Below are 12,434 nucleotides of genomic sequence, written 5' to 3' on the forward strand. Positions count from 1 at the left end.
AAACGTGGGCTGTCATACAAACATTCACACCTGCAAGCTCAGTCTGTAACTAAGCTGTAACATGAGTTATTGGGGAAGTGTTAGAAAGGGAGCTTCCTGTGGGGAGAGGAAAATCCTGAGTGCTCTCTGTTCCTCACTGTAAACCTAGATTTGTGACACCAAGACATTTACCCATCTAAATCTGATTTAGCTGAAGTTAAGGTGTAAGAATAGGGTTGGCTTAATTTCCAAAAGTAACACTAGTTTTATGATAATCAGTAGTTCATAACAATTTTAGTGTCCCTATAATATATAATTATCCATATTTAAAATTAGCTCTTACAGGTAGTGACTGTCTTCTGGTTATCAGGTGAGGATGCACTCACAGATACCCCAAGCAGCCCTTAGGGACTCAGAAGAAGTACTGAGTCATTTACCAAAGCATATTGAATCAGGAGCTGCCTGAGTAACAAACCAGTTTGTTACTTGTATAATTTATGGGTTTGTTACTAGGATTTACTGCAGATGTCACGGGCTGTTAGGGAATTCCGCTGTGCCATTATCAGTATATTTCTTGGATAACCCATCCTCTTTTCCTACAACTGCAGAAACGCTCAGAACCATACCAAGATTGTTTTGTCACCCAAAGCAAGACCTTCCCTTTTTATATTGGACACTCTCTTTTCTCCTCTGAGTCTTCTTCTTCCCAGCCTTTCAGCCACCATCTTCATGGATGTGCAGCTTCTTCCCTTGAAACCTAAAGCCTGACTTAAACATATTTGCCCTAGCTGTTGTCTCTCTTGGCCTGTCCTGCTGTGATTCCAGAGGAACTGAGATATGTTCAATATTCAGGGGTCAGTGGTTGCCTGCCTTAATGCATGATCACATAGGTTTGGTTTTGACTTCTAAAATTCTTTGAAATAATAATATAGGAGAGGAAAGATTTGTATTTTATATGCAGGTGCAAATGGGAAGGATAAAATGTCCAGTAAGTTGAGTGGTAGTTTAAGATTCAAAAGTATCTCGGTGAGTTGCAGATGCCAGCTGACAAAATCAGGTAACTCCTCTGTAGAGGACAGTCATTGCATCCTTATAAATGTGAGATGGAAATAGAAAGAAAGAGATTTGAACAGATATCTTTCTACAGGAAGAGATTTGCAGTTGTGCTGTGTCATATTGTAATGAAAGATAACACTACTCTATGTAGAAAAGAGGAATGCAGCCTGTGAGATATCTGGCCTTATCCTTTTGTTCTGCTTAGCCATTACCAAGGCCCTGATCTTGGCTGTAGCAATTTAAGGTCTGGAGCCCAGCACTGATGATGATGAGACAATAACCATGGCTGGCAGAGGGAGTGCAGCCTTAGGAAATAAATCATGGAACCACAGAAAGGTTTGGGTTGGAAGGGACCTTAAAGATCATCTCCTTCCAACCCCTCTGCCATGGGCAGGGGCGCCTTGCCCTAGATCAGGTTACTCAAAAGCCCAATTCAGCCTGGCCTTGAACATTTCCAGGGATGGGGAATCCACAACTGCAGCAAACAAAGTGGCAAATTTTCCTAGACATGATTGTATCCCTTCAAGAACAATATATTAATCTTAAAATAAAATTCTAAAATTTACATATTTAATGGAAAGGAGTCTGAGGTTTTCAACTGCTAAACCAGTTTAAATTTTTAGGGTGTTTGAATGTCTTCATTCAAGTGAGTAAAGCAGCTGACCTTCATTCTAGTTAGCAGCAGACCTTCATTCTAGTTAGCATGCAGTGTTTGCATCACTTTTCTGAAGAGGCTTAAAGAACTTCGACTTTTATAATTATATAAATTCCTATCAATTAGATGTTGTAATTTCTTCCATAAAAGGACTCCTTTGCATAATTACTTATCTTCAGAGAGGCTTCTGTGTTGTGAAAATACGCTCAACTAAATTCTAAAAAGGTTCATTCAGAAGGCAGTTCATAGGGCATCAGGCATTAAATAAAAATATTTTGTGAATTATCTTTATTAGGATAAAAAGCCACCATGATCAAAGAAATACAAGCAGACAGACATTGGGTATGTTAGTTTTGAAGCAGAATAAAAACATCCAGAGGAGAAGAAGAAAAAAAAAGTTTTGTCAGACTTTTTTGTTGTGGTGGTTCTTCATTGTTTTGTTTGAAAGATGTTTGTTTTTATTTTTTTTTAGGTTGATTTTTTCCCCCTGCTTTGTCCTATGTTGTCATGTCATAATTAATTAACCTAGTGAAATTGCTTCATTGCATGTCTTATTAACCCTTCCTATGTTCATTCTCTCCTGACTTAAAAGAATAATCCATTAGAATTTAACCCTGATGGCTTGAAGAAGGCTGCTGTTCAGAAAGCCCTAAAGGTAACATTAATATAGTTGTCCATTTAAGGTCACAAAAGTTATTGGAAATGCACGAATGCCTGCAGCACTCCACTTTCCAACACTGGATGGGATTTCTGTTGCCAGATACATACTTAGTGTAATTCGGTTTTACTTGAATTTGCTTTCAAGAAGCCAATGTCAAGATGTTGTTAAAATTTTGTGGTGATTTGAACTCCAGATCAGATTAGTGGAGTACAGGCTGCTTGAGAAGACCGGGGCAAAGTGCTGAGAACTAATTGATAGTAGTAACTAAAGAATGAAGCTGACATGAAAGCTAAGACATCTTTTACACACTGAGTGATGTCTTATCACTCAACTCTGAATGGTGGTTTGGAATAATCTTGTTCCTGCTAGATGTTTTTAGAAGGTTTTACATCTTTTATATGATTGCTAAAGAAATTTAGGCCAGGATCTTTTTGTCAACTCCTGTAGTTTCATCATTTTATGAAGAAAGTTTCAGGCACTATTTTGTGGACGAAGAAAAAATGAAGATAATGTCACCTACCATTTTAAAACACCATCAGTTGCTGTGTAATACGGATTTCTTTCTGTTCTGTAAACATTTATATTTGGTTTTATTAGAGAGCTAAATATTTTTTTTACTAGAAATCATAAAAAAAAAGAAGGGCAGCATTCATCCAAGAAAGGAGTGCTTTCTTAACAGCTTTATTTCTAAAGGAAAGTATGGTTCTAGTATGTCACATTAAAGTTGAGAATTATTATTGAAGTATGATGTCCAAAATGTAAGTTCAGATCAAAAAATATATCTAAGTCATGCACTTCCTTAATTTAAAAACATAAAATATTTCAATCATTTGGTTGTAATTGTGACCTTACATGCATTAAGAAGATTTTAACTAACTTTCTGTTGTTATACCTGATTTTCCTACAGGGTAGAACTCAAAGTAGCCATGTATCCTACATTTTCTAGGGTTTTTAAACTGCATTAACACTGGCTTGAGATGATTAACTTTCATGTCTAAATTTTCTTTCTGAATTGAATTTTTGTCAGATTAAATGGAAATTCTCGAAAGAAACATATCGTTGGAATGTTCCTTTGCATATATAATTTGTTTCTAAACTGATGTTTGTTTTCACAGTTTGATGTAATGCTATACAGCTGGTGAGCAAGGCTCAGATATGGCAGATGGTTGATTCTCTATTAAAGAGTATTTGGTAAACTGTAGAAATATCCCTCACATACATTATAGTGCACATTCTTTCTCCCCAAACTGAAAAGCAGGGAACATCAGTGTTGGATACCACATCCAATGTAATAGTTGCGCAGCACTGTATATAAAGTTCCTGAGTTTGTGCTTTCTTCATATCTCCCATCTGCATGCAATATTCATTTTGCAGTTTTAACTCTGCTTCATTAGCTTTGGGGATTGTAATGCTCATTAAAAGATAAGAATTTGCATCTTACCAGTTTCATTTAAAGAAAATGGAAATGAGTCTAAAACTTCTGCTTATTGGTAGCATTTTGCTTCAGCATATTTAGGTAGTCGGATGCCTTTGTGTTAATGTCTTCACCAGCTACTCGCCAGTCTGCCATTCCAGCCTGCTGAACAAAATACTGGGAATAGAGAAGCATGTAGCAGAATGCATATGATTTGTATTTTTAAGATGCAAACATTTAAGTTTCAGAGGGGAGAGGTTTTGCTTTATTCTGAAGGCAAAGTTTTTGCTTTTTCTTTACCAGTCAGGAAAGAAAATAAACAGCAATCCCAACCCACTTGTTTTGCTGTCAGTTGGACACAAGGCCCAGGAAAGTAAGGTAAGTTCCTACTCTTCAGACTTGGCTCTGTCTTCACATATTTGGTTGGTCTGTGAGCTTGGCATTTGGCTGCCAAACCATGGAGCATATGCACAACACTAAGTTGCCACCAGAACTGAAACTGGCAACAAGCAGCCAAGGATTGCCACCTATGACCTAAAACCACCTTATCAACTAAACCATGGCCCCAAGTGCCACACCCAGTCTTTTCTTAAACACCTCCAGGGACAATGACTCCACCACCTCCCTGGGCAGCCCATTCCAGTGCCCAATCACTATTTCTGTGAAGAATTTTTTTCTTATGTCTGGCCTAAATTTGCCCTGGCACAGTTTAAGACTGTCCTCTTGTCCTGTCACTGGTTGCCTGGGAGAAGAGGCTGACCCTCGTCTGGCTACAGCCTCCTTTCAGGCTGCTTCCTCATAGAAAGCAAAAAGGTTCCCCTGAGCCTCTTGGAGACTAAACAGCCCCAGCTCCCTCAGCTGTTCCTCATCAGACTTGTTTTCTAGACCCTTCCCAAGCCTTGCTGTCCTTCTCTGCACACACCAAATAAAACACCAAAATGAAAAATGTGATCATCTCTTGACACCACCTCTGTGAGACAGACTGTTTTATAATTTGTGTACTTCCTTTTTTCTTAACTTCAGATTAGATACAAGACCAATGAACCAGTGTGGGAGGAAAACTTTACTTTCTTTGTACACAATCCCAAAAGGCAAGATCTTGAAGTTGAGGTATGTGTCTCACTCTCTTTAGATACCTTTCTTTTCAAAGATGTTGCAGTAGTAACATTCACACTGTTATGAAATGAGACTGAACATAATGTGAACATCATTAAAATTATGCTTAAAGTATTTTTTTTAAACCAAGCAATGAAATGTTTATTTCCATTTATTACTAAAAGGAAGGAAGTCTATAACCAGTCTCTCACATGAATAATAAAGTTAATGGTTGTCTTTTCTAATTAAAAATATTCAGAAGTAAATGTGGTATACCAGTTTGGAACTAGGAATCTTTCCTCTCTCATACCAAGGAAGAATTCACTTTATCCAAATACTGTATCCCTTTACACTGCTGGAATGTCCTTTACACAGTTCTAAGAGACTGAAGTGTAAATGAGGACTGGCTTAGTCACTCTTCCTCCAATACCTGTGAGAATCCGTTTTCACATAGACAGTTTGGAAAACATGTAGTTTTTTTAGGATCTGGTAGATGTAGATGTGGTGGTTACTCTTCTAACTTCTGTGGAAGTTAAGGTTGAAGAAATGACTCATTGAGAATATTTATTTTTACCTCCAATGTAAAGTAATCTTAAAATCAGGGAAACACGGTTTAAGAACAAACTACTTTCAATATTGTTTGCATTTTTTGCTTTTAAATAAAAACGTAATTTCCTTCTTTGAATTCTTACAAAGCAGATGATACAAAGTGACTTAATTTCTGTGTTCCTTCAGGTGAGGGATGAACAACACCAGTGTTCTTTGGGGAATTTCAAGTTGCCTCTAAGCCAGTTGCTAGAGAGTGAAGATTTAACTATGCATCAGCGGTTCCACCTGAGCAACTCTGGTCCCAACAGCACTATAAACATGAAGATTGCTCTCAGGGTACTCAAACTTTTCCCATTGTGAATATCTGAAAGCATCTTTAGGGCTGTGGTGACTGCTGGTCTGCCAGCTTTCAAAGAAGCCAGTACATTTCCTTTGATGTCACCTGCTGAGTGTCCTTGGTTGTGCAGAGCTATCAGTACACATAGAGATAGCCTCTAATTTAAATATCTTCCATTTGAAAACTGTACAGTGCTCAAAATGAAACAATAGTCACCTGCATTAATTAAAACTGGGGTCCCCAGTGGTTTTAGGTTTGGAAATCATGTTTGGAATCTGAATTCCTTGAAATCTCTTTTGAACCCAGTGGGCTACAGATCAGTGAAATAGCCTCTATCTAGAAATACAACTGAGTTTTTAATGGTTTTTAAAAATAATCTGTGTAAGGAAAGAGAGCACCTGCTTAGTACTGGAAAAATTCAAACCAGCTTTCAAGCATATTGGAGTTTTGAAAACAAAACTTGCATACCTGAAAGTTGGTTTGTCTTCTTTCCCCATCTAAATTACTTGGTTTACTGAGGTACTATATCTCTTTGCAAACACTGTCAAACTTCTGTTACTTTCTTTCTAAAGCACTTCATTGCTTATGTGTCATTAATAAATTAAAGCAACCTATAAAAGAGAAAGTAAGAACAATTAATGAGAAAAAATTGTGATGCAGAAGAAAAAATTACAGAATATTTTTCCAGATGACTAGAGCTGCAAAGTAAATAGCACTTACACCAGAAGTGTTTAGCATATGGGAAGCGAATAATGAGGAGAATAATTCTTAATGAATGGAGAATTTCACATTGTTTTATGGTTACTGCAGTTGCCATGAAGAAGGTGGAGATGTGTTTTGTCATGCAAAGCATTTCATATTGTGGAGTTAGTAAGCATGAATGGTTTTGGTTCTGCTTCGGTGTCTTAAATTTACAACTTGTGACCAACCAGCTCTTGTAGAAACAAATTTCCTGTTTCCTCTACTACAAAATAGTAATATTATGTGTATTTTCCTGTATCTAGGTCCTTTCTCTTGAAAAGCAGGCAAGATCTCCAGATCATCAACACTCAGCCCAAGTAAAAAGGCCGTCTGTTTCCAAAGACGCAAGAAAATCATCTTTCAAGCCTCAGGTTCCCGTCTCGCCGACATCTGATCCGAACAAGCCCGTTCCAGCATCCCCAGTGACTGACAGCGAGAAAAAGACTGATGCAGCTGATAAAAGTCAGCCTCCCAACGCCAGCCCGCAGCGGCCGACGGATCTCAGCCGCAGCTCCTCCAGTCTTCACGCCTCCAACGTCTCGTACTCCCCCAGCCACCTGTCGGTGAAGGAGCCCACGCCCAGCATCGCCTCCGACATCTCCCTGCCCATCGCCACGCAGGAGCTGCGCCAGAGGCTCCGGCAGCTCGAGAAGTACGGCGCGCACCGCTGCTCGGGCAGCATCTCAGGCGGTTAACAAAGAACGGCGCCGCAGCAGCGGTGCTTCGCGCACATTTCGGAAATGGCTTTTTACTGTTCAGTCATTGGGGTTTTCTGCTTCTTCCTGGTGTCTCAGACAGGAGCTGCAGTTAGGAGTTCCTTACCATTGTGATCGTCTGCGGGATAAAGTCCCACTTCTTCTCATAGCTGCACTTTGTAGTTTCATGGCAGTAGTTGCCTGTTTCGCCACTGAATCCGTTAGCATTAATTAAGTCAATTAAGCTGGAAATAGTTTGTCTTTTAAAACAACTCAGAGGGTTATTTGACTATAAAGAATGTTAAATGGGTTATCAGCTACTATACAGTCACTGAAGATTACTGCAGCCATACTTTGTTAAATTCTTGATTTTTTTTTTTTAACTTGCTTCAGTGGCAAGCTATACTTAGCAAGTAGAGACAGCTGAGCAGGCATCCTGCTCTGAATAGGAGACTGGAAACTATTCATTCCCTGTTCAGGGAATTTCTCTGTGAATCTAAGTAGAACGGTTTTATTTCTTTATTTGCAAGGGGTTGAACCAATTCTCCTTTTTCTCTGTCAGAGTTCATAGAATCAACTGAGTCATAGAGGTTGGACAGACTCTCTGCTTGGTCATCCTTCTGCTCAAGGCAAATCCCTCTTCAAAGTTAGATCAGGTTTCTTGGGCCTTGTCCAAACAACTTTTGGTTGTCTCCAAGGATAGAGATACTGTAAACCTGTTCAAAAACTCCAGTGCTTAACCACTCCACTGTGAAAACATTCTTCCTTATTTCTATTGAAATTTAGCTTGCTGCAGCTTCACTATGGCCTCTTGTTATTTTACTGTGTACAGCAGTGAGGAGTCTGGCTTAGTCTTCTCTAAAAGGTCTGTTTTAAATAGTGGAAGGGCTGCAGTTGAGTCTGGTGTTGGCTCTCTCCAGTTGGTACAAATACACCACCTGCTTTTGTGCTCTAGACCCCCATTTGTCTGCATAGTCACATGCTAACTTGTCTTTTGTCAGCCTCTCTCCTGGTCCAAAACTGAGTTAGAGTTTGTTAATTGTGGCAAAGATTGAGATACTACTCATGCAATGCACAAATGTCATTCTTTGTCATTTGATAAGAGTGGTAAAGCTATAGGTAATGAGGTCCTTTATTGCAGACCCCATGGTTTTAGGTGCTCGTGATTTTTTTTTTTTTTTTTAATTTTAACTAAGAAAACACTGAAATTAAATCTTCATTCTATTTTTTTGAAGTGAATGACTTGGGAATTTTAATGGAGCAATCACTGTGTAGTAGGTATTCACAAAACAGGCACTCTTCTCCCTTGAGGATAAAGTATCCTTCAGGTGGCTGGAGAAATGGCAAATATGGCACATACTGTCCTGTGTGATGTGGAAAATACTTGTAGTCAGTTCACACAAACTCAGATGAGCGTTTCATGGAGATGAGGGAACTGCACATGTTGGCCATTCTGTAAAACACAAATTCCGAAGCATGGTGCTTGCTTTTTATTTAAACATGACTGGGAAGAGTAGATTTATTCTAGTCTTATTTTCATGGTGGCATTAGCTATAGAAAAGTAAAATGGTTGTGTTTATACTGTGATTTGAGCTTTTATGACAGCAAGTGGATTTAAGTTATCATTATTTTAATCCCAAGAATATCTATATTTCTGTGATAAGGGAATTTAGAAAAGAATGAGCTGGTCTTCTGATTGGCTTGTGGCCTTAGGTAAGAGTGGCCCATGGCTGAGGTTTTCATTGCAGTTAGCACTGTTATTCTTTCCAATTTCCTACATGCTGCTTTGATGTTTATTTTAGGGCAGGCAAGTTCTTTACTCATAATGGTTTTTGAAGTAGTAAGAAGCAGCTGACCTCTACACTGACAAGAATACCTGGCTGATTTTGGAGAGCAAGAGTTGTTGGCCAAAGAACTGAACTGCAAGAGTCTCATGAGGATATGTTCACATGCTTACACGTGTTCTCTTGCTTCACATCGGTCTAGAGAAGTTAAATGGATAATACATGATTTCTGGGAAAACTGCTCAGTTAAGTCTTCCTTCTAATGTGCATTTTAACTAAGCATAATGTTCTGCTTTTTCCTGCAGTGGAACAACTCTGGGGCAGTCTCCATTAGGGCAGATTCAGCTAACAATTCGTCACAGTTCACAAAGAAACAAACTGATTGTGGTGGTGCATTCCTGCAGGTGAGCATACAACACACAGTTTCACATCTGAGCATATTTCTTTTTAAAGTTTGTCGTATCCTGACTTACTCATAAGTGGATTGGGTAATCTTTGTTATTTTTAAAACAACGTATGCATAAATACAGAAATATACAGAGCTGTACTCAGAATCAGTAAAAACTTTGTGGAAGATGTTGCTGTGATTTTAGATTTGTCTATTATGCCTCTATCAGATTTTAAATGAAAATGACATTTAGATTTTTATCAGCAGTATCTGAAAGCTGTTTGGAAGAGATTGAATTTTTCACATAATTTCTAAAAAGCCATATCTAAACTTCAAATTGGAATTTAGAAAACTCATTGCATTCCCACCTCTGCTCTCTGCTTACTGTTCATCTGGTCTTACACAAGTCACTCCACATCATATTTTGTGCAGGGGAACTGCTTCATCTACTAAATTAAGTGATGGTAGTATAGACATACACATTCAGCAATGTCTCGTTGATTTTCTAAGTGCTTTTCCTTGGTTTTCACTTTCACAGAAATCTAATAGCGTTTTCCGAAGAAGGATCCGATCCCTACGTGCGAATGTATTTATTGCCTGATAAGAGACGATCGGGAAGAAGAAAAACACATGTATCAAAGAAGACATTAAACCCGGTGTTTGATCAAATGTACGTTCTAAACTATGTGTAGTAGTTTTGTATCATGTAATTACAAAGCTGTCAAATCAAGATTTCTGTGCTTACTGAAGGGTGAGCTGTTGGAAGTTCCTGGTTGTCACCGTTAGACTTGATCATATCTTTCTCTTCTATCCTTCTATTCCCTGTTATCACTACAGCTCTTTTTGCTGTTAGCAGCCACTTCTGTCTTTCCTGCCTTCCTACACCAGGTTCCATGCCCCTTGTGCTGCTAGCTCAGCTGCAGGATTCGCTCTGCTGGCAGGTGGTGAGCACACAAGTGCCTTTAGCTGGCCAGTGCAGCTATCTCCCTTCCCCTCCTGCCAGAAAGCTTGGCTGGCTGAGTGCCTGGCTGATGCTGCCAGCCAGTGCCTGTGCGTGGCCACATTGCTCAGTCACTTGGTGGCACTTCTTAGCATCCAGAGAGTCAGGAAATCTCTTTGTAGATTATATCCTGGCCCCATATGTTGGAAGTTGTACCAGCTTGTGCAATATTATATTGCATAAAAATCCTTATCCTTGCACTCATCTTTTTGATAGTAGTTTTCCTTACATGTCTGCCCCTTATTCTCCCACCCATCACTTTTCAATAAAGACCTTTCTCTACAGACAGCAAATTGACTCAGGGAAAACACCACTTCAGTCCCTTCTGTCCAAGGCAAATCTGTGAATCATTAGTTAGAGGCTCCAGCAGATTTTCTTGGTAGTGCAGTTCTCTCCTGTTCATTCCAGGTAATAGTTTTATTTCAATGTGCCTTTCCAAGGAAAATGTATTGCAAAGCAATAAAGCTGTTTAAGAACTGTAGTGACAAATAGATGTAGGTTATGGCATAACCTTGTCTTGACTTTGTCTAAGTTTTAGCTCTAGCACCGAGCTATCTTTGGTAGTTTTCTTTAGCCAACCAGGAAAGAAAAGGAGCTCTAGTTATCAAGTACCAAGGATCAGTAAGACTGACCAAGCTTTCCCTTCTGGAAAATGCTAATACTGAGCTGTCAGTACAGTAGGATTCTACATTCTCTTTTCTCTAAAGTCAGTGCTTGACCTTTGCCTCTTTTTGTCCTGTTCATGTGTTTGTTTTGTTTTACCGGTGGCCTCGAGGCCAAAGGTAACAGAAGTCTCAAACATTCAATGTTGGTATTGATCACAGTTTTCAAAAAAAATTTTAGGCAAAACATTGGGATTGTTTTCTTCATTGTCCTCATCTTTTAATTTGGGCGGGGAGATGGTTTGGTTTTGATTTGAGGGGCTGTTTAGCTGTAGGAGCTGAACTTGCACTTCTGGTACAGAATTCCCTCTAAAGCATCTCTTTGCCTGTCAGGTTTGATTTCAGCGTTTCCCTGCCTGAGGTACAGAGAAGAACACTAGATGTAGCAGTGAAGAACAGTGGTGGATTCTTGTCCAAAGATAAAGGGCTGCTTGGCAAAGTAAGTTGACAATAAGCAAGTTCTGTTAATACAGCTTGTTATTATATGAAACAAAAACTCTCTTGACATATGAGTTAGTGTTGATTGAAGCTTTCAAAAATTATAGGTGTCTTAGATGTCAGGCTTCAGTAGGGGAAGGAACAAACTGCAGAGACACACTTAAAAAGATGAGGCAGTAATCCCTTCTAGAGAGTGGTAAGTTCCCATTTACAAAAGAAATGTGCTTGTCAAGCTGTCAGAGAAAGGAAAGAACCAGTAGAAACCAGGCAATATTTCAGAAAATGTTCAGACAAAACTGGAAAGATAAACGAGTTCTTAGGGAAACATACAAGTAATTAAATTCCCAGTTTGTAAAATCCATGAGAAAGAGCTGCTACTGGAGACATTCCTAATGCCAACACCAGCTGTTGTGTTTGTAACTTCAGTGTTCTATAGGCACACATTAAATCACCCAATTTGCTACACACGTGATTTGGAGCATGAAAAAGGAATAGTAAATTCCTGCACCCTTCCAAATTGCCGTATTTGAGCTCTGTGAAGAGGATGAGAGAGAAAGAATCATGGTTAGTTGATGGTGAACAGTGTCCTCAGTTTTCCTGTTCATCCAGAAGGCTGTTAGTAGGAACACATCTGCTGATTGCCACTGTCATGCTGTGACGTGCTCTGGGACTGTACCACTGAAGGGTGTGGATTTTAATGTCAAAACCAGCAACTCGAAACTTCAGGCAGATAGCAGAGAGCTGTGATGACAAAGGATGGAAAATACATCATTTACCAATGGCATTGCTTACACTGTAGTTTACAGGATTGTCAGATTCGATCTTTAATAGAAATAGAATGAAAGGCAAACACAATGCATTGATTGATAATCTCACTTTCCGCAGTTATTAATACCTCTGGCATCTGAAGAGCTTGCTAAAGGCTGGACCCAGTGGTAAGTATAACATTTCCTTTATTAATACTACTACTACTACTACTA

The 12,434-nt window shown here is 39.1% G+C and overlaps 1 protein-coding gene across 4 annotated transcripts in view; it reads left to right on the forward strand.

Annotated features, from left to right (window-relative positions):
- The window catches only part of ESYT2 (extended synaptotagmin 2), a 79,746-nt gene that overhangs the window by 64,106 nt on the left and 3,206 nt on the right, over nucleotides 1-12,434 (forward strand). For 2 of the 4 annotated variants that reach the window (XM_058419393.1, XM_040075633.1), the window contains 9 exons: nucleotides 2,283-2,345; nucleotides 4,069-4,143; nucleotides 4,789-4,875; nucleotides 5,596-5,745; nucleotides 6,751-7,139; nucleotides 9,272-9,370; nucleotides 9,893-10,024; nucleotides 11,350-11,455; nucleotides 12,340-12,389. In XM_058419393.1, the coding sequence (XP_058275376.1) occupies nucleotides 2,283-2,345; nucleotides 4,069-4,143; nucleotides 4,789-4,875; nucleotides 5,596-5,745; nucleotides 6,751-7,139; nucleotides 9,272-9,370; nucleotides 9,893-10,024; nucleotides 11,350-11,455; nucleotides 12,340-12,389 (1,151 nt within the window). The remainder of the gene's footprint in view (nucleotides 1-2,282; nucleotides 2,346-4,068; nucleotides 4,144-4,788; nucleotides 4,876-5,595; nucleotides 5,746-6,750; nucleotides 7,140-9,271; nucleotides 9,371-9,892; nucleotides 10,025-11,349; nucleotides 11,456-12,339; nucleotides 12,390-12,434) is intronic. The other 2 variants (XM_040075547.1, XM_040075708.2) reach the window with 1 other exon arrangement.

Source organism: Hirundo rustica, chromosome 1 (genome assembly GCF_015227805.2).
Source record: "Hirundo rustica isolate bHirRus1 chromosome 1, bHirRus1.pri.v3, whole genome shotgun sequence".
NCBI lineage: Eukaryota > Metazoa > Chordata > Aves > Passeriformes > Hirundinidae > Hirundo > Hirundo rustica.